Source organism: Arachis ipaensis, chromosome B4 (assembly GCF_059453495.1).
Source record: "Arachis ipaensis isolate K30076 ecotype BB chromosome B4, ASM5945349v1, whole genome shotgun sequence".
Taxonomy (NCBI): Eukaryota; Viridiplantae; Streptophyta; class Magnoliopsida; order Fabales; family Fabaceae; genus Arachis; species Arachis ipaensis.
Genome location: NC_142439.1, coordinates 38,185,474 through 38,206,666, shown reverse-complemented (window position 1 = coordinate 38,206,666; position 21,193 = coordinate 38,185,474). Strand labels below are relative to the sequence as shown.

At 34.4% G+C, this 21,193-nt stretch overlaps 3 protein-coding genes across 3 annotated transcripts; all 3 read right to left on the bottom strand.

Moving 5' to 3' along the window:
- Positions 1-649: 649 nt before the first annotated feature.
- LOC148567232 (uncharacterized) lies at positions 650-2,086 on the bottom strand. Its single transcript, XM_088484541.1, has 3 exons — positions 1,849-2,086; positions 1,581-1,669; positions 650-1,453 (listed from the first exon to the last, which is right to left on the bottom strand). The coding sequence occupies exons 1-3, from the start codon at positions 2,084-2,086 to the stop codon at positions 650-652; spliced, it is 1,131 nt and encodes a 376-aa protein (XP_088340667.1).
- A 1,133-nt stretch (positions 2,087-3,219) lies between these two features.
- Positions 3,220-4,673, bottom strand: LOC148567231 (uncharacterized). The gene is made up of 3 exons (XM_088484540.1): positions 4,331-4,673; positions 4,080-4,213; positions 3,220-3,894 (listed from the first exon to the last, which is right to left on the bottom strand). Exons 1-3 carry the CDS (start codon positions 4,671-4,673, stop codon positions 3,220-3,222), a joined length of 1,152 nt encoding a protein of 383 aa, XP_088340666.1.
- Positions 4,674-8,054: 3,381 nt separating this feature from the next.
- On the bottom strand, positions 8,055-11,644 carry LOC107636402 (uncharacterized). The gene is made up of 4 exons (XM_016339916.3): positions 10,905-11,644; positions 10,396-10,707; positions 9,380-9,468; positions 8,055-8,456 (listed from the first exon to the last, which is right to left on the bottom strand). The coding sequence occupies exons 1-4, from the start codon at positions 11,068-11,070 to the stop codon at positions 8,055-8,057; spliced, it is 969 nt and encodes a 322-aa protein (XP_016195402.1). The 5' UTR covers positions 11,071-11,644.
- Positions 11,645-21,193: the final 9,549 nt, after the last annotated feature.

Sequence of the window (21,193 nt, the reverse complement as noted above, 5' to 3'; positions counted from 1 at the left end):
AGTTGTTAGCTAGTTTGATTTCTGTTGACTCTAATCTCTTGCTAATTTAATTAGTGAGTTGATTAGGACTTATGGATTGAGGTTAGCTAGTCTTATTAGACTTTCTTCGAATGTGAGGATAATATGATACTTTCTTCCATCATCGAGGATGACGTAGTAAAATAAATTCTTGTTTATCATTGTGATATGATTAACTAATCTTGTTTGACGTTCTCCCTATGTGAAGATAACATGATACCTTCTTCCATTTGCCAGAGTTGACCAAATAGGGTGAATAATCATTGTATGACTAGGATTGAAAGCCTATATTCTCAATCCTTGCCATGAATGTCTCTCTTTTTATCAATTGCTTTCTTTCTTTACTTGCTTGATTTACTCTTCTTGTCATTTAAATTCTTGCCCATTTAATTCCTTGCCCTTTTACAAATCAAACCCCTTGTTCTCCATAGCCAATAATTGACCACTTCATTGCAATTCCTCGTGAGACGACCCGAGGTTTAAATACTTCGGTTAATTTTCATTAGGATTTGTACTTGCGACAAAACCAATTTAAATTTGATGTGAGAGTTGTTTGTTGGTTTGGAGCTATACTTACAACGAAGTAATTCTTTTCTATAAGAGAAAATCTAGACTGACAATAATTTTCATATCAGGCCACAATCAGGTATTTGAGCTGTCCAGGGCCAACTGGGAAAGGACCCAGAAGGTTGATCCCCCATTGGCTAAAAGGCCGGGAGGCCATTAGCAGGTTGAGTTCAGATGCTGGCGCCTTGTGAAAATTTGCGTTTTCTTGGCGCTTCTTGCATCTCCTGATGAATTCTTGAGCATCAGCCATCATCGTGGGCCAGTAGTAACCGGCTCTGAAGAGCTTCCGAGCCAAAGCCTTCCCTCCTATGTAATGGCTGCAACAACCCTCGTGGACCTCCCTGAGCACGTAGTCCGTCTGGTCAGGTTGTAGGCACTTCAATAGGGGTTGACTCAACCCTCTCTTAAACAGTTGGCCTTGCACTATTGTGTATTTGGCTGCCTCCCTTCTCAACTCCTTCGCCATCTTGTGGTCGTCAGGGAGTTTGCCACTACCCAAGAATTCGGTGATGGGGTCAACCCATAATGGATCGACGTCTACACGGGTCGCACACAAGGCGACTGTTGGTTCTTTTACCAAGCCTTGAATTAAGGAACGATTTCCCGTTCCCGGTTTGGTGCTGGCCAGTTTAGATAAGAGGTCGGAGTGCGTGTTTTTTTCCCTTGGGACATGCTGTACCATGACTTCTTCGAAGTCCTTGCTCAAGTCCTTAACCTTTCCCAGGTATTTTTGTAGCAGGGGGTCCTTGGCCTGATACATCCCGTTAATCTGGGATGTGACTACCTGAGAGTCACTGTTCACTTCTACCCTTGTCACCCCCACTTCCTTTGACAGTAGCAGGCCGCTGATAAGGGCCTCGTATTCTTCCTGGTTATTGGAGACCGGAAACTCAAACTTGATGAATTGTTCGTACACTATTCCCGATGGATTCTCGAGAATTATCCCTCCTCCTCCGGACGTTTGGTTGGAGGCTCCGTCAACGTGGAGCTTCCACCGTGTGCCCGGAGATTCGTGAGGGTCCCCCGTAACCTCCACGAGGAAGTCGGCCATGGCCTGGGCTTTGATCGCTTATCTCGGCTCGTACTGCAAGTCATACTGGGATAGCTCAATTGCCCAGGTCATCATCCGTTCTGCCAGGTTGGGTTTTTGCAAGACTTGACGTATTGCTTGATCCGTCCTGACGACGATACGATGACTTTGGAAGTACTGTCATAACCTTCTGGATGAGGTTAGCAGCGCATATGCCAACTTCTCCAACTTACTGTATCTCAGCTCCACTCCTTGGAGTGTTTTGCTAACAAAATACATTGGCTGTTGGGCCCTTCCTTCTTCCCATATCAAGACGGTCGCCAAGGCCTCATTGGTTACGGCTAGGTACAGATACAATGCCTCAGAGTCCCTGGGTTTTCCAAGCACAGGAGGTCCCGACAATATTCTTTTGAAATGGTGGAAAGCCTCCTCACATGCTGGGGTCCATTCAAACGCGATTCCTTTTTTCATCAGTTAAAGAATGTGAGTGCCTTTGCTGCCGACGTACCGAGAAAACGTGACAGGGCAGTAAGCCTTCCGGCTAGCCTTTGTACGTCCTTGACACACCCCGGGCTATTCATTTGTAGGATTGCTTCACATTTCTCTGGGTAGGCTTCCACTCCTCTTTGGGTTATCATGAAGCACAAGAACTTCCCGGCTTCCATGGTGAAAGCGCACTTGAGAGGGTTAAGCCTCATGTTGTGCCGCCGAAGAGATGCGAACACGGTCTTCAGATCACTGATGAGGTCTTCGGCCTGGGTGGTCTTCACCAAGATGTCATCCACGTACACCTCCACCGTCTTGTTGATAAGACTGCTAAATACCTTGTTCATCAACCTTTGATATGTAGCTCCTGCGTTTTTCAGTCTAAAAGGCATCACCTTATAGAAGTATATACCCCCTATTGTTATGAACGTCGTTTTCTCCTCGTCTGGCCGGTGCATTGGAATCTGGTTGTAGCTAGAGTATGCGTCCATGAAACTCAGAAACCGATTACCCGCGGCCGCGTCTACAAGAGCATCAATATTAGGGAGGGGGAAGGAACCCTTGGGGCATGCCTTGCTGAGATCGGAATAGTCCACGCACATGCTCTACTTTCCATTAGCTTTCTTGACTAGGACTACATTCGACAGTCAGGTCGAGTAGTCTAGTTCTCGGATGAACCCTGCTTCTAGAAAGCTGGCCGATTGCCTGGCCACCTCGTCAGCCCTTTCCTTGGACATTTTCCTTCTTCTCTGTGCCACCGGTTTAGCTTATGTCTTCACAGCAAGGTGGTGCGACATGAATTGGGGGTCGATTCCCGGCATGTCGGCTAGTGTCCAGTCGAACAGATCGCCGTTTTCTCGAATCATTTCTATTAGTGGTTCTTTCAAGTCATGAGGGAGGTTTCTGTTCTCGAAAGTGAACTTTTCTTCCGAGCGCCGACCCTGAACTTCTCGAGGTCTCCTTCAGGTTCTGGCCTGGCCTTGTCGTTGACCCTAGCGTCTAAATCAGCGAGGAAGACCCTGGATGTCTCTTTGGACTTCTTTCTTAGGGAGAGACTGGCGTTGTCGCATTCGACTGCCGTTTCCAAATCTCCCCTGATGGATCCAACCGACCCATCATCAGCAACAAACTTCATCATCAGTAGTTTGGTACAAATCATTGATGGTTTTCCTTCCCAAGATGAGGTTGTAGGCCGTGGAGTCCCTTAGAACAACGAACTCCACCATTACCGACCTCTTCCCTCGACCTCCTCCTATGGAGACTGGTAGGGAGACTATTCCATCAGGCTTGATAAAGTTATCACCTAAGCTGACCACACCATGTTGGTGGGTTCTTAGGTCGGTGTCTCGAAGGCCTAGAGCATCAAACACGTTACGGAACATGATGTTAGAATCGGCTCCGGTGTCTACGAGGATTCGCCTAACCAAACTAGTTCCCACCCTTGCTGTGATCACCATAGGAGGGTTCTCCTGCAATCCGTCGAACCATTGGTCCTCTGGTCCAAATGATATTGACAGGACTCTCCTAGAGGAAGGCGCAGGACTAGACGATGACACAGCCAAGACTTTGGCATCTTTCCTACATGCCGACTTCAACTTGGGAGCGACGTCTCTCCCGACTACGACGTTCACAATGGTGAGCCCGTGCTCATTGTCCTCCTCGGGCTCTTGCCTTGGTCTCACGGTGCAGCTCGTGTCGTCACCAGATCGGTCACGATCCCGCCTCCTGGGTTCTCTTATGAGGTGAGAGAACTCTGCTAGCTTACCTTCCCGGATTGCCTGCTCTAGAGCATCCTTCAAGTCGAAAAATCTTGGATCTTGTAGCCGAAGCCCTTGTGGTACTCGCAGTAGAGGTTTTTGTTCCCTCCAGCTCTATCCTTAAGTTGTCGGGGCTTCGACGAGATGCCTTTGTCGGCTATTTGCTGGTACACCTCGACGATCGGGGCTGTCAGAGGAGTGTAGTTAGTAAACTTCCCTACCTGGGGGAACGGCTTGAAGGCTTTAGCTGGCCCTCCATCCTTGGAGTGCTCCTTAGCCCTTTCCCCGTTACTGGGGTGACGAGCAGGGTTATAGGCGGGCTGCCGCTTGTTGGCTGCCACGACTTGGCTAACCTCTTCGTCATTAATATACTCCCTAGCCACATTTTAGATTTCTTGCATCGTCCACACGGACTTGGTGGTAAGGTGCTTCCCGAAGTCCTCGTTCAGCAGCCCGTTCGTCAAGCATAAACTGGCCATCGAGTTGGCTAGGCCGTCAATCTCCAAGCATTCATCATTGAACCTATCCAGGTACTTCCTAGTCGGTTCCTCGCTTCTCTGTGTCACCCCTAGCAAGTTGATCGGGTGCTTAGCTTTAGCAATACGCGTGGTAAACTGAGCTAGGAATGCGCGATTTATGTCTGCAAAAATTGTCACGGAGCCTTGGGGGAGAGCGTTGAACCAGCGGATTGCCGGTCCCGCTAAGGTCACGGGGAAGGCGCGACACCTCACTTCATCACCCACCCCTTCCAAATTCATCCTGACCTCAAAGACTGTTAGATGTTCTTGAGGATCTTGGGTGCCGTCATATCTCATGTCCGTTGGCTTATCGAAATGCTTCGGAAGCCGGACCTCGAGAATGGAGTGGTGGAAAGGGGTTACCCCATGATCACAGGGCGTCGTGGCATTCTCCTTGGTCTCTCTCTGCTATCCTCTCGATGTTCCTCCTCAGTGCGTCTTGCTAGAGGCCGGGTGTAGATTATTGGATCTTGCCGTTTCCTCGACACCTCTCTACTTTTTCCCCTTGGCTTTCTGGATCAGACCAGTAGGTTGGTGTTCCCCTAGAGCGGTCTCTTCGGGGGCTTCTCCCTCTGGCTTCCCTCCTCCCTTGAAGGGATGGGGAACGATTTGTCTCGGGGCAGGCTGGTAGTGCTCCCTGCTCGCTAGCTTCCGTTCCAGGTTCTGCATCCTGTGGCGCAGCTCCTGCATTATCCGAGGATAGTCGCTCCCCGTCCCTCCAAAGGGACGCCTTTATTGGGAGCGAGAGGGAGGCTCTCCTCGCCGAGGGGGTGATCTTTGCGCTCACGAGAGGAAGCCAAAAAGGCTATCACACTGGTTCGTGGAACCACTTCCTCCCTACGTGGCTCGCCTCCATCATCTCCTTCCATAGGACCTAATAGGAAATCCATTCACGCCAGGTTCCCCACAGACGGCGCCAAATGTTCGGGGACTCGGGTATCAAACGGGTCAGATGGACGAAGAGGGTGAGTAAGAGGGGGAAGCCTGGTCTACGTTGATGGTGAACGGACGGATCTCCCAGACTGTGGTATAGGAGAGTGGAACGCTGGACCTCGCGACCTCACGAGCAGTTGTGTTGGAGAGGGGGGAACCACCTGCAAAAAGGACTCCGACGCCCAAGTCAGAGACCGTACAGATGGCAATAAAGGTAAAAGGGTTATGACGTACCGTGGGGAAGGGGTAGGACCCTCCTCATATATTCTCTGTCAGTGGGATGGGTCCCACAAGGGTAGATCCACCTTCCAGAAAGCTTCCTTGCCCCAGCTGTCATATGGCTGGCTGTTAGGAAGTAGGTGGCCGAGTCGATTTTCCGATTCGGGTCCGACGGCCTTGCTAAGCTGACCGCCCGGGTCGGGCATTGTGTTCATTGGGACAGACTGAAACAATATCCATAATTACCTACTTTATTTTTTTTAAGTTTTTCTTTTCATATATATATGTCTATTCTATAACTTAAAATGATCTTATTATATAGTTAAAAAAATATAAGTAAATAATTTTTATTCAATTAATTTTAAATAACTGTAATTAATAATAATTAATTAATATAAAATATAATTTAAAAATATTTATTAATTTATTGTTGGCTAGACCTTTATTAATTAAGTAACGGAATTGCTAGAAAAGAAATGCACATTAATTTGATCACTTTAATTTTAATTGAAAAAGGAATATTCGACATTGACAGTTCTATAAAAATTAATGAATCACGAGCACACCAGCTACTATTGACAACGTATGCAAACAAATGCCAAAGCAAAAAGCTGAAACTCCCTCAAACGCAAAAGAAAGCCTTCTTGCTTTGGCTGCAAAAGTCACTATATATGGCGGAAAGTTTTTAACTCATCCATTTTTAGGTTTCTAATATATTAGTAACCTTTATTCCACTATTGGTTCAAAATTTAACTGTGCATTGCGTGCTTTGGACAATGAATTCATTATTTTAGTTTATTGTTTTCATTAATTGATGCAACTGTGACTTAAGTATATATGTATGTTCACTTTATCAAATACTATATATGTAATAGATATATATAAATTATTAAAATATATGAATAATGAGTAAAAATATTTTTTTGGATAACAATTAAACTATCCGTAGAAATTATGAAAAGATAAATTTTGTTTAGTAGGATATAGTAGTTTAGTAATTTTGTTCTAAAACCTAAACCCTTTTTGTTTTCTCTCAAGTCTTAATAATGTGATTATAAAATCAACCCCAATAAATTTAATAAATAAAATTGAGTCCAGGAAAATGGATCAGTAAAAAAAATGAAATATTTCATATTTAAATGTTTTTTACTAAATAAAAATAATATATTTTTGTTAATTAAATAAATTTTAACTTTTTTTATTATATTTTATGTAAATAATTTAGATTTAGAAAGATATATAATGTTTGGAGTCATCATTTGAGAATTTTAGAAAATTATAACTTACTTCTTTTGGCTTTTTTAATACATTTATTTTTTATTTTATATTTCTTAATTATTGATAAAATAAATAAATAATTATAAATATTAGATTAAATAAAATAATTATATATTGTTGTCTCCTATTTATTAGGTTAACCGCTTGTTTTGGTAAGATTATAAAAAAAATAAAAACTAAAACTTGCTAATTAATTTTGTTCATTATTCTTAATAGTATGTCATTTTTTAAGTAGCGTTTCACTCTCTATTTTTCTCAATATATGCTCAATGAAACCTGCATACTTAAAAAGAGCACTAATAATAAATGAAACTTAAAAGACAAAAATATATGAGAAATTATAAAATCTAAGTATTTGGCTGGCTCCACGGCACCCGTGAGAAAAATTAAAAAATATCTGAATGGCTAGATCGTCATGAAAGTTGAAATTGAAAAAGGAAAATTAAACTATATATTGAGTGTATGACAAAAAATTGGGGTGACAAAGATCATGTCTTCCCTGAATGAAGTTGCCCTAAAATTGAAAAGTTATAAAAAGACAAAAACAAAAAAGGTTCAGATGCACGTACAGGCAGTTTCTAGCTGCATGCAGCAACACTGACTCTCAAGAGATAAAAAGGTGCCAAAGATTCGCAACTCTAATCAAATATATATTATTTAATTTATTTATTATTACAAAATCAGTTTAAAGTTTATTAAGAGAAAAATATATATTTAACATCAATTTTATTCTAATTTATATATCGACACTCAGTTTTATCATTTTTAAGAAACATACATTTTCTCTGCTTTAAAATATTTGATAAAATAAAATTATAATGTATAAATAGTTTAGAAAAATATATATTATGTATATGTAAAAAATTAGTTATCACGTTTTAATGTATAAATATGTATTATTTTATTTATTTTTAATATATATTTTATATAAATAACTGATTTGATAATTGATTTTTTAATATATATATACCATAATTGATAATTTAGTATAAAAAATTAAAAAACCAATATTTTAATGTAAAAAAATTAATTAATATTAGTTCAAATGTAAATCAGTAAATGTAAGACAAAAAATAAGAGAAAAGGTGTTAAACACCAAGAATACTTTAATAATATATTTAGATTTAGCTATTGTTATATTCTTAATGTACCAAAATTTCAACTAATATTTTAAAAAGAAAAGCAACAATTACACATCTCTTTCTAATATATATATATAGAACACATAATCCATTATTATTTAGTTCATCAGTTCCTTAATGGAAGAAACTCAAAAAACTGGTCACAGCTAAGGGCTTCTTCCATGGACGCATTGGCACATAGCTTGTTGGACTTCCTGTCCGAGAAAGAAATGATGTCATCATCATCATCATGGTTCTTGTGAATTGGGAAAAGCTCAAGGGTTCGAGGATGAGACGAAGTATTGTCTTGTTTATTGTAGTTGTGATGTTGAGGATGATGATGAGTACTTAGAAGTTGAATGTTATGAGTTATCTGTGAAGCTACGGAAGCAGTTGCTGCAATGTTAATGGAGGGAATGTTAAAGTACTTAGCCTGTCTCTCAGATCTGTTTCTCCTCAAAACTCTCTCTTCAAATTCATTCCAACCATTTGACTCCTTTTCTGATATATCAACTGCAGTCATAGATTCCTGCAAATTCATGCATGCTAAAACTTTAACTTAAAGCACAAGACGACTTACAATTATACATATATATATATATTTTAACCAAGAAAATATATATATATCAAAATGAATAACTAAATAAAGAAAAGAATGATTGTGTCATTGTGTGTGTGAGTGAGTGAGAGAATTCATTCACAAGTCCAAGAAAGTCTGAAAACACTATTGCTAGCAAGAAACAAGTCCAACAGAAAGTTTATAAAAGCAGCTTTTCAAGCATCTTCTTTCTTTCCAATTTCTTCTTTTCTTCTAAATTCATTCCACCTCTTTCTTTAATTTCCTTCTTCCTTTTTGAGATATTTCATTTATATCATTGTTAATGTTAAATACTTTTAAATATTTAACATAAACTTGTTATTAGAAAATAATATAAAAAAATATTTATACTATAAGATCACAATTAAATTGTTATCTCTATGAAAAATATAAAAATAGTAGATATAATTTCTCATTTTTTTTGTAGAAATATAAATAAAGATATTTTTTTTAATATTAATTTTTATCTCTTTATTTCTGTCATAGAAATAAAATTTTAAAGCCATCTAAATTAATAATAAATCTCTGTATATTTATGAGAGCCAATTATAGGGTCCATTATTGGTGTCCTGTATAATAATGTGTTTCGGTATGTATGATGGCTTAATTAAAGAAAGGTAAAAAAAAATATAATTATATTACATGTATATTAAAATTAACTATTCATATCAGTTATTAATATAGAATAAATATTAAAATATAAGATAAATATTAAAAAATAAATTAAATTATATATATTTATATAAAAATATATAATTACTGATTTATATAATTAATTTTAATATGTAAATATTATTTTTAAAAATAATATTTGTATAGTTGCAGCATGGACAAAGCCAAGAGTAATTACAGACCTGAACTGCATGTCCACCACCACCATTGCAGTTTGAAGTGGATGCCCACTTCTTTGTCTCTTTAACTTCACAACCTGTCTCTTTCAACCCTGTACCCAAAATCCAACACACACCAAATTCAACGTCAATTCCTTCCACACTCTAATATCATATAAAACCATTCTCTTTCTCTCTCTCTCTCTCTCTTTTATGCAATCATCAGTGTAAGGATGATAAGCAATACAGGAATCTTTTGACCACTAACACAGCCTTCAGTACCTCCAAAACCTAATCATATTTATATAATTAATAACTTTCTGGTGAATTTTTTAAAGTATTTTTTATTTTCATTTTAAGAATATAATTTATTTATTTTTATGTAATTCCCTATAACTTAATATCTTAGAGTGTAGTTTTAAAAACTTGATAAAATCAATACACAAAAGATAAGTCATATAGTACATGTTACCATACATTAATAATAATGTGTGTGAAGTGAGTACATCTATCTTCAAATAATATCATGACAAAATGGTGGGGATGGAGGTGGGGGATAATGAAAGTGATATATATGTGTGTGAGGGAATAAAATGCTATGTTTACAGTGCATTATTAATTGGCATGCATGAGGATACAAAAACATTATATATTATTGATTAACTTCATATGAAAAATATGAAATTTGACACCATATTATTTATCAAATAACTATGCCATGTTTTTATGTGCGGCATTAGGGTAAAAAAATAGGGCGATGGAGAAAAAAAGTTGTTGTAGACAAATATATACATGTAGATTCATTCAGATATTAATGTTTTCACACAGACACGATAATTAAAAATATAGATAATAATGTTAAATTATTATCTATATTAGATTTTAATATAATAGTTAAAAACTATTAAATTTTATTTTAGTTAATAATGTTAAATTAACAATTTTTAATTATTAATTTCACTTAAAAATATCTGCACGTGAATCTCCACTTAATTTAATATATTTAACTAAAATAATTTATAAAAGTTATTATTGATAACCTTTGGCAGAAGCAGCAGCAGTAGTTTCCTCCATCTCGCGGCGGCGACGCTTCTGGCGCTCCCTGGCCTTGTGATTCTGAAACCAGTAGAAGACATTCTTGCCTTCGATCTTGCCGAAGCGTCGCAGCTGAGAAGCTATCTGCTGGATTTGCTCGGCCGACGGAGTCTTGGTTCCTTGCCTATATAACTCCTCAAGCACCAATAACTGAATTGGCGTTGGACTCCACCTTGTTCCTTGTTGAAGTTGATGATGATGAGATTGCACATTATTATTATTATTATTACTATTTGTCCCTTGCTCCACACCATGACCTGTAACAATATGCAAATCAAATCATAAAAAGATATATATGAAATGTTAAGAGTATATATGTTTAATATTATGAAGCGTTAGATAATTTGACATATTTAACTGAATATGTTTGACTGAATTATGTAACGGTTGATAATATCACATTCTTTAAAGTAACCCGGCTAATATTATTAGGGCTATGTTTAATGTTATGTACCTGCAGGATTGAAAGTGAGGAGATGGTTACAATGGGTGCAAATACAAGCAGTGAGTTGTTGTTTTGGGGTTGCAACAATGGAATCAAGAAGGGTAGTTGTTGAGGAGTTTGGAGTAGTGGTGGTTGTGGAAGAGTGAAAGAGGTTACTGAACGAATGAGAAGACATGTTAGAGAACTAACTAAGAACCAAGTTAATTATTAGAAGAAAGAACAAACTAGGGTTGATGTTGTTGTTGTGTGAAAAGATAGTGAAGATGGAGCACTGTATTTATAGGGAAGAATTGCAGCAGTAACGAGTGTTCGTTGTAGTAAAAGCTTTAGTTGAAGCAGCAAGCAAACAAAGTGAGTTGACCAATCTATAGTAGAAGTAGTAGTAATATATAGATAGAGAGAAACAAATAAAAGTGTTACAATGCAAAATTCATCAAAGAAAACATGTCATGAAAGTGATGGGAAATTAAAGTGTGGAATTCTGGTGAGTAGAGATTTGGAGAGTGTGAATGAATGTAAGGGGTAGTGTTTGTGCAAAAAGTACACAGAACATGATCATCATGATGTCTTGTTACTTATTAAAAGTTGCTTCTTCCCCATGTATCAATATATGTCACCTCTTTTTCTCTTTTTTGTTTCTTTTTTTTTTAATTTCCTAGTGTCTTTTTTTCTCTCATTATTATCAAGCTAAGAGGATTATTATTGAGATCTCTTTCTTTTTCTCTCCTCTCACGCACAAAAACTTTTTTTTTTTTGGAGAGCATGTAGAGACGAAAGAAAACCTGTTTGATACATATATATAGTGGGAGGTACTACTTTGATTGTCATGTATCTGACACAGTTCCCACATACACTGTATATATACACACATATATGCAATCCACACTTTTGGGCAACCACAACTTTTTAATTAACACACCTAGATTTAGAAACAAAGAATATTATCTAAGATATTAGTAAGGAAAATAAACAACTCCAAACATATTGCGATTATTAAGCTTTATGTGCTTACAAAAACTTCTTTTTGTTATCTAAATATGCATATTTCAAGTTGTGTTTAATAAATAAAACATCGTACAAATTTAAAATAGAATTAGAGATAGTTACGAGCCTCACATCTCTTAAAAATGTGATTTTTAGGAAGTTTGTAAGTATAACATATTTTTGTTTAACTAAGAGTTAGTTTTTAGAGTTGAATTAGTCCCATCTAATCTCAATTTTAATATAATATTAGAACCTATCTTATTTAATATTGTTGAGTCATCGACCTATAAATATTCACATTTCAGACGATTATTTCTATACATAAAAAGAGTGTATTATAAATCTCACATCTTTTAAATATAAATTTTTTTAAGAATTTATAAATATGAGATATCTCTGTGTTATGAACTAAATTTTAAATTTGAGTTAAATTCACCTAATCATTAATTTAATAGAGATATAATTAACGAGATGAATTTAAAATTAGAGATAGAGAAAACAAACAAATAAAATTTTATTTTGTCTCAATATTTTATGACATATTTTATATACCAAATGCAACAATTATTCACCCTTCATTTCATTGATTTATAATTTAGCTATCATCAAATAAGATAAAGATCAAAAAATAAAATAAAATTTATAGCCTATTCAATAATAAATAAAATGTGAATCAATGAATTTTCATATATGTGTGTGTTTTAGAGAGAGAGAGAGAGAGAGAGAGAGAGAGAGAGAGAGAGAGAGAGAGAGAGAGAGAGAGAGAGAGAGAGAGAGAGAGAGAGAGAGAGATTAGAAAAGGTTCGGTTTCTATGAATAGGTGAATAAAACACACAAATCAGTCTAAGTGTGGCCCAACGTGCATTTCCATTAACCATTGATTATTCCTTTCAATTCTTTCCAAATAAAGGCTCTACTTTAAGCATGTCATTGCAAAATACCAAAATGGAACCATTTCTTTTCAAGTCCTTCAAATCCGTAACTCTTTTCTCTCTTCCTACTTGACGTTTTCTTAATCTAACGATTCCATATATCTTTGCAATAGAATCTCTTGTATTAATCATTAATCCTAAACAATACAAACAAAATTACAACAAATACATCCCCACAAAAGATTTAAACAGATCTTCTTAATAATTAATTTCAGATGGAAATTTTACCTATTGCAAACCATATTTCGGAACACTATATACATAGTAAATTCTTTTTTTTTTTTTCTTTCTTTTCTTAAAAATCTAAGCTATTGATACCAATCATATAACTTAGCTCAACTGTTGAGAGGCTTTAATAACTAATTTATGAACCAACAAAGACTTTGGCTTTAATTTAGGTATACAACTGTGTTAAAATTCATAAGAATAAATTGTCTAAATAGTCTTACTCAACCCAGATAAAACTGTTGCTATAAAGCCCAAGATGAATAAATATAAGAAACCAATTTTTAATTAAGTACCAATACTGAATTTCTTTTACTGTAAAATTATCTGTTAAATTTTTTTTTTTTTTGGAGAATTTAGGGTTAACTGATTAAGATTTAGAATTTACAACTAGAATTTAAAATTTAAATTTGGATATAAATATAATTTAAAAAAGTTTATTGAAATTAACTAAAAACAGTTGGCTTTTTATTCGAACTTTAAAAAATATCGGTTGTTTCAAAGAAAATGATGTAATTTTTTTTTTTTATAAATCTTTGTATAAGCACAATAGGATTTTAATTAAAGGTAGACCAATATATTTCATTTTGGTTCAAAAACTGCAATTTACTCTTTAAAATCTGGCATGCACCTTGGAGTTGGAGGAGCTGAATCCGTTAAAAACATAAATTAGTTTATAGATTAACAACAAACTTGTAGGTATACGTGTATATATTATGCAAAATTAATTGTGGAGAAAAAATAAAATGAGATTTAATTCATCCTTGTATATATGAATCAAATTCCCAACGGTAACCTTTAATTCGTTGTCATCTTTCAGTGTCATAACTCATAACAATAAGTTTGCGTGTTGTAACATTTAGAAGGTACGACTATGCTAGCTGCATGCTTAATATTCATTGTGAAGCCAAAAGAAACTAACTTTATGGTACAACATAATTAAGGCATTGCATCACACACCGCGTAACTTATTAACTCACGTGTCTGCTCTCTATCTTACTCAATAAAAAGTAAAAACACCAAACTAAGACTGATATATAATAATTCATGTATATATTTTAACTTAAACATTTAAATTTTTAAGATAAATAATATTATATTTTTTGTGATTAAAAATTTAGCATTTTTATTCTTTCTATAAAAAAAATTAACTAACATATATTCTAAAATTATAAACAAAAAGTTTAAATTATTTATTTTAATAAACAAACAATAAAATCATTAAAAGTTTAGATTTTATATTTCTCTATACAAAATTTTTTAAATGGTAAAATCACATGTTAACTAAACTCAAAAAGTAAATACAAAATATATATTTATGTTATGGTACTATTTTTTTAAAAATTTAAATGGATAGAAAAAAATACATTAATAATTATATTTTTAATGTGCTCCTCAACGAAAGAACCTCTTTTAAATTTGATATAACTTTTTTACATTAGTTTTCTTTCTCTTTTAATTTGTCTTATCTTAAATTTTTTTTTTGAAGTGTAATAAGAATGAAATTCTAAACTTTTCCGTTATAAAAATTTTGATACCATATCATAGTACCATTTTTATTAAAAGCTTAAATTCATAAAAGAAAACACATAGATAATTATATCTTTAACAATATAATTACGATAAAATTCAACCAGGCATCCACAACCTCAAACAAAAAAATTTGTTGTCTACAAATATTGTGTCTCAATCCTTGGAAGAAGCTGATTAACTCATGAGTGAAAATAATACATAGTAGTTTGGTAGTTCATGTTTCCATGTTCCCCGACCATACCTTACAAAAAGTAGATAATTTTGATGAATTATTATGCTCTTTTTTCCTTTGAGCAGTTAATTATTCAATTACTACTTGTACTTCACACAATAATATTATTATATATGTTGGAAACACAGCAGTGTCACATTGAAAATACCTGGTTGGATGTATAAGAGGAAAAATAACAATAAGAGACACTTAATTTAATGCTAGGGATCATGTGACCTCAGTTTGAAAGACATGTTTCACACAAACATAAACAGATCGCTGGTGAATTGGATGTAAGCTATGACCTCATATATTGTAGGGTTATCATTATGAACGTGCAGCAAGGATGAAGGTACCATATATATATAGCTTTTGTGTTTTTTATTTTTTATTTTCTTTCTTAACCATTTTCTTCAGAGTGCAGCAGCATTAGCATATGCATGTATATGTGTTTCATCTTTCACTCTCATAACACAAATTAAATGTAAGGGAAAATGTAAAAGCATGCATGGTGAAATTATTTATGTTCTTTGGTAACTCAATACATTGTAAATACTGGGAACAATTTGTTTGTGTCAATTAATTATCTCAAGCAATATAATGTTACATGGGACACAAAATCAGTCAGGCTTTACTAATATAAAAATGTATATTGAATGTTAGTGATATAATTATTTATGTATATTTTTTTATGTATCAACTTAATATAAACTTATATGAGAAAGATTTTATGACATGATATCAATCAAGGCTTCTATGATCAAAAGGTGTAGAGTTCCATCCTTATTATTCCAAAAGAAAAAAATAGCATAAGATAAAAAAAATAAAAACAAAAATTTAAACAAATCAAAAAGTTCTTCTTTAAAGAGATATGTAGAGATAAACAATTTATATGCCTTTTTTTTATTAAATCGTTTTTATTAGTACTAGTCTTAACCCAAAAAAGAGAGTAAACTTTTTTTTTTATAGTTAATCTCTTTTGATATTTCAATCATAATAAAAAATAATATAAAATAATAACGTATGTGCATATTTATAGGAAACAAATTTATAAATAATATAATTAACTAAATTTATATTTATAATCAAAATATAAATACAAATATAAAAATATATTGATAATTAATTTTTAATGTATAAATATTATTGTAAATAAATTTAATTATTCTACTATAAAAACTTTTATTAATTTATTATAAAAAATATAATGCATATAAATACACATGTAAACACAGAGGATGATACTGTAGAAGGATGGCTTGGAAAGCGGGCCTAATTTGAATACTCCAAAACTTTCTTCTTTCAATTTGTACTCTTCTAGAACATCTTTGGATGCTTAATTATTTAATTATAATATATTAATAATCTTTCCTTTACTTTTTGAATGACAGAGTAAAGGAGGAGCAAGAGAGTAAATCTATAAGTAGTTAATTTTTGTTATTTTCTAATTCAATTCCTATTAATATAGTGATTACATAGAATATAAGAATAGATATTCTCAATTTTTTTAATTATTTGACAAAGTGTGCTTTTTTATTATTAAATATTTTTTTAGATATTTTTTTGATCCACTTTAAAAATATAAATTGAAGAAATCTATTTCTGTATCAAATTGGTTATTAAACTTGTTTTACTCTCTATATCAATATAAAATAATTAGCCAAAATGAATCTAATTAACTTAATCAATATAAAATTGTGCAGAATCCAATTAAAAGAAAAAAAAGTATAGAGACCTAATTGAAAATTTTACAAAACTATAGGGACCAACAGAGTAATTAAACCTTAAATTTTTTTTTTGGTGACTATTATCATTCATATGTGACTCGAACCCACGACCTCTTAATTGAGTATGGGGAGTCTATGCCATTTGAGCTATAACTCATTGGCAATTAAACCTTAAATTAAAGATAGAAAATCATCATTTGTAAAATTGAAGATTAATTTAATCATTTATAAAAATGAAAGATTATTTAACGAGTGCTCCAAATTTCAAACCTCATCAATTAACTTTTATATTAATAAACTATGATATCAAATGAAAGAAAATGGTTAGGAAAGATGGTACATATTTAATTTGATTTAAATAATGTATTTAGCTATAGTTCTGTGTTAAGTCTCTCCTTATTATGAGTTTTATATGACATTTATGAAATAGCAGGTGTACTCTCTCTCAAGTAGTAGGTATGAAAATTCATGACACTTCTTAAGGAGCAACAAGATATTCAAATTATTTGCTCACTGTCATAACTTTCTGTGAAGCCATTGAGTTTGTTTTATACGGAATACCAAGATTTCTCTGAATAGGTTGTATAAACATACAGTATGCAAAAGTGACCATATTTCAATTTTAGCCGTAAAAATTAAACACATGCAACCCTTCAATGACGACATGTAATATAATCGAACCAAAAGATACCGTCTACGGAGATTATGGCCATTTTTAATCCAAAATGATCCCAAAAAAAAAAAAAATGTGATAGTAATTTTCCAAATGGCATGACTTTATCACCATAAAAGTGTTATATCAAAAATAATATTTTGGACAAATTATTAATAAATTTTTCGATAAGTTAATATCAGACAAATTTAAATTTTGATTAGGTTCCAAGTAACTTTGTCAAATCAAGTTATAAATACATATTAGAAGGAAAAGTAGAAGGAAATAACTTTTCTATAAGTGAACATAAGCCAATTCTATTATAATTTAAATTTTATAAATAAATAAAAATTTAAAAATCAAAATTTAAAATTTAAAAAAGATTTTTTTTATATTTATCCTAATCACATTTATAATACACAATAAAAATAATTCATAAAAAACCTAATCTCTTTCCATTCATTTGGAAACAGTCAAATTTCTCTTTTCACAAATCCGCCGTCTCCACACATTTTCGATGTCGCTGCCCACCGACCACCGTCGCGCTGCACGGCCTATTCCACGCGTTCTGTCGCTGTCGTCCACCATTCCGACGCATCTGTACCGGCGATCCCCCATTCACGACGCGCGATCAACTACTAAGATCCATGGCGACTTCTCCACTCACGATGCGCGGCCTCCGTGGCTTTCTCCTCGCAACGCGCTGTAACCCCCTAATTATCCTAAGTCTCACCTCATACCATAAAGCAAAGAATAACTAAAGGTCACAACAATTTTAAGGCTTATACAATAACATATATATATATATATATATTGTAAAGCTAGAAGCCCGATGAAGGAATAAGTTCAAAACAGAGTTACAAAAGCACAAAACGTTCACACGAAACTAAAAGCATAAAGGTACAAGATATAGATACAAAATAACAACGTATAAGTAGATGTATGAGTATAAAAGTCATAAAGTACTAGTCGCAGCCTGCGGAGTTTAGGCTGACTAGTTATATACTGACGTACAGAATTTTAAAAGTTAAAACATAATACATATCTTTCTCAAAGTAAGCCTCTAAGGCAAATATAAATACAAAAGTGAGAGTACTAAACAAAATATCCAAAATGGGATAAGAATCGTCCGCTTTGTCACCATCACGTAACACACCGAGGTGAGTTACGACCTGCATCTGAAAAACAATAACAGAATATGGTATGAGAACCGAGATTCTCAGTATGGTAACAGTGTCCAGTAATGTAAGATATAAGACTCCAGGACGCAAAAGATAATCCTAAAATTTTATATCAATCATAAATATTCAAGCTTATAAAACAGATAAACAAATCCTTAACACAGGTCAACTAATTTAGGGAATTTCTAAACTATCAGATCACCGTTGTCCCAAGCCTTCACCAGCCTAACCTCCATGCGATTCCATCGCCACCGCCTTCCGAACCTCCTCAATCCCAGTAGAAAATACAAGTAATAGCAATGCAAGTAAAACACAAGTATAATCATATATATCAAGTAATTCAAGAAGCAATTAAGCATGTTATACAGTTAGGCAAACAATGCAAGTCGGCAAAGAAAGCAAACATATAGAATATGCACATGATGAATGTCTGTCCTATTTGGCTGTGATATCACATTGTCGGTTCAACTGCCAACCTGACACATTCCCATAGGAATGTCGCCTTTCGATCATGAATATAGCTACGGGAACCCCCACGGATATAATGTCGGGCACACTCCTGTGATCCGAAAGGATGCGAGTGGGATACTCTACCACAGACCTCACATCTCAATGTAAGAAGGATTAACCACCGTCTTTGCCAGGCGCATAGCGTCTCAACAATTCTTAGTATAAAGTAATATGTCAGTGGATTTTCAGAAATCATTTTCAATACTCAGAAAAGCCATCATTCCACTCCGAGTCCTAGACTCGTCTCAAACACTATCAATCCGTAAATCCACAACTCATTACCTTAAACATCATTACAGTACTCCTCCATCTCACTCAACTAATCTATCCTCAGTACTCCAAAAACCTAAGGCTCCGTTTTCTAAAAATTTCTACAAGAAAATATCTAATTAAACTCACTTAGAGCACTCTCTATGTTTCAAATCCTAAGAACAAGATAAGGAAACCTAGATAAGCATTACGGAAGCTTACAAACTTGCTGGAAAGGTAAAACGATTAAAAACAAGGTTTTCATTGAAAACAGGACAGTGTGCGTACGCATAAGGTTGTGCGTACGCACGCCTAGAAGAATTTTCTTAATGTGTGCGTACACATAGAAGTGTGCGTACACACATAAAGTAAAATTTTCGTTTTGCGTGCACGCATGAATATGTGCGGACGCCCTCAACAGAATGCACTTTCCAGCTTGTGCATACGCACAACTTGCAAATTTTGCAGGGTGTGTGTGCGCACCAGAGTGTGCGAACGCTCTTAGCAGTAGGCATATTCCTGTGTGTGCGTACGCACCGGAGTGTGCGTATGCACGTTTTCTAAAAATTACAGGGTGTGCGTGCGCACACTTACGCCCACAAGTGTGCGTACGCACAAGTTAAAACATGGCCCTGCTCAGAGGACGCGCACAACAGTGTGCGTGGACACACAAACCAGAACTCACAATTTCTGTAACATCACAAAATTCAATTTTTTGACACCAACTTCTAATGATCATATCTTTTTCTACAAAATTCCAAATTCCATGAAATCTATGTCGTTTTAAAGCTCTTTAAATTATCTTTAATTTGATATAAAATTGAATCAATTTCAAAAATTGTAGCTCAATATATGATCTGCCAAAGTTGGCCCAAAATTGGCCCAAAATCTATTTTTACCAAAAACCTTAAAAACTCAATCTCACCAATCTCTCAATTCAAAACCAATTGCTCTACATCCAAACCAGTCCTAATGTATCTAAATTATATTCATATATCTTCAAATTCATTCCACAACCTATAATTCACATTTTTATCATTTTCACACCTAATCATCATTCAATTTATTAATCTCTCAAACAATATGCAACAACGTCACACATCAATAATTTCTCATACATAATTTCATCACTTACCACCCATCATTATCATAATAGTCATCCACCACCAATCATAGCCCAACATCAATAATTCATCATTATGTAATATTAACTCAAAATCAACACCCTTTATGAACAACAATCTCGTTTCAATAATTATCAACAATCAATCCAATTCTATCCTAAAGTCCACTAGCCTAAGTGTCCAGAAATATTACATATTATATAGAGAAAATCGAAACCATACCTTGGCCGATTCCCAATATAAATTAAACACCAAAATTTGACCCCAACCAAGCTTTCACAAGTTTTCAAGTTCAATCAAGCCATCATACACAATCCAAAAATTTCAATAATCATAATTTCCAAGCTATACACAATTAATTCATCATAATTAATACCTAGGATTTACCAAAATCATAAATTCATAAGGGTTTAAGACATTCTTACTTTATCTAACAATTTTGAGGGCAAAACTCAATAGCAACCAAGTGTTAGAGTGTACTTAAACACCAAAAATCACAAAAATCTCTCAAAAACCAAACTTAAAATTTTGAAATTCACAATGGCTGAAAACTGGGCAGAAATTTTCGAGAAGCTTATCACAATACCTAGCTGAAAGTGATGAGCTCAGCGAGAGTTTCGCGTAGCCGCAAACGGCACGCGAATCGAAGTACTGTAACTCGAGTTATGATCAAAAGAGTGATGAAGTGAATAGTAACTCTTCCCTCTCCTTTCACTCTTAACCTAGCAGGTGGAATTTGTGTTCATGAGAGGTGAATGAGCTGAATGACCTTCACTTATGGGTATTTATATGTTGAGTTTGGGTCCAATTTGGGCCCGATCCAACCCGTTAACGCTTTTGGCTCATTTGGCCCAACTTTGGGGCCAATCTTTAAAATTAGTACCCGATTTTTAACTTTAATTATTTTCCTAAGTTTTACTGCTCTTATACAGTACCGGACAGATTTAAGTCGGTACTGCCGGCTAATTTA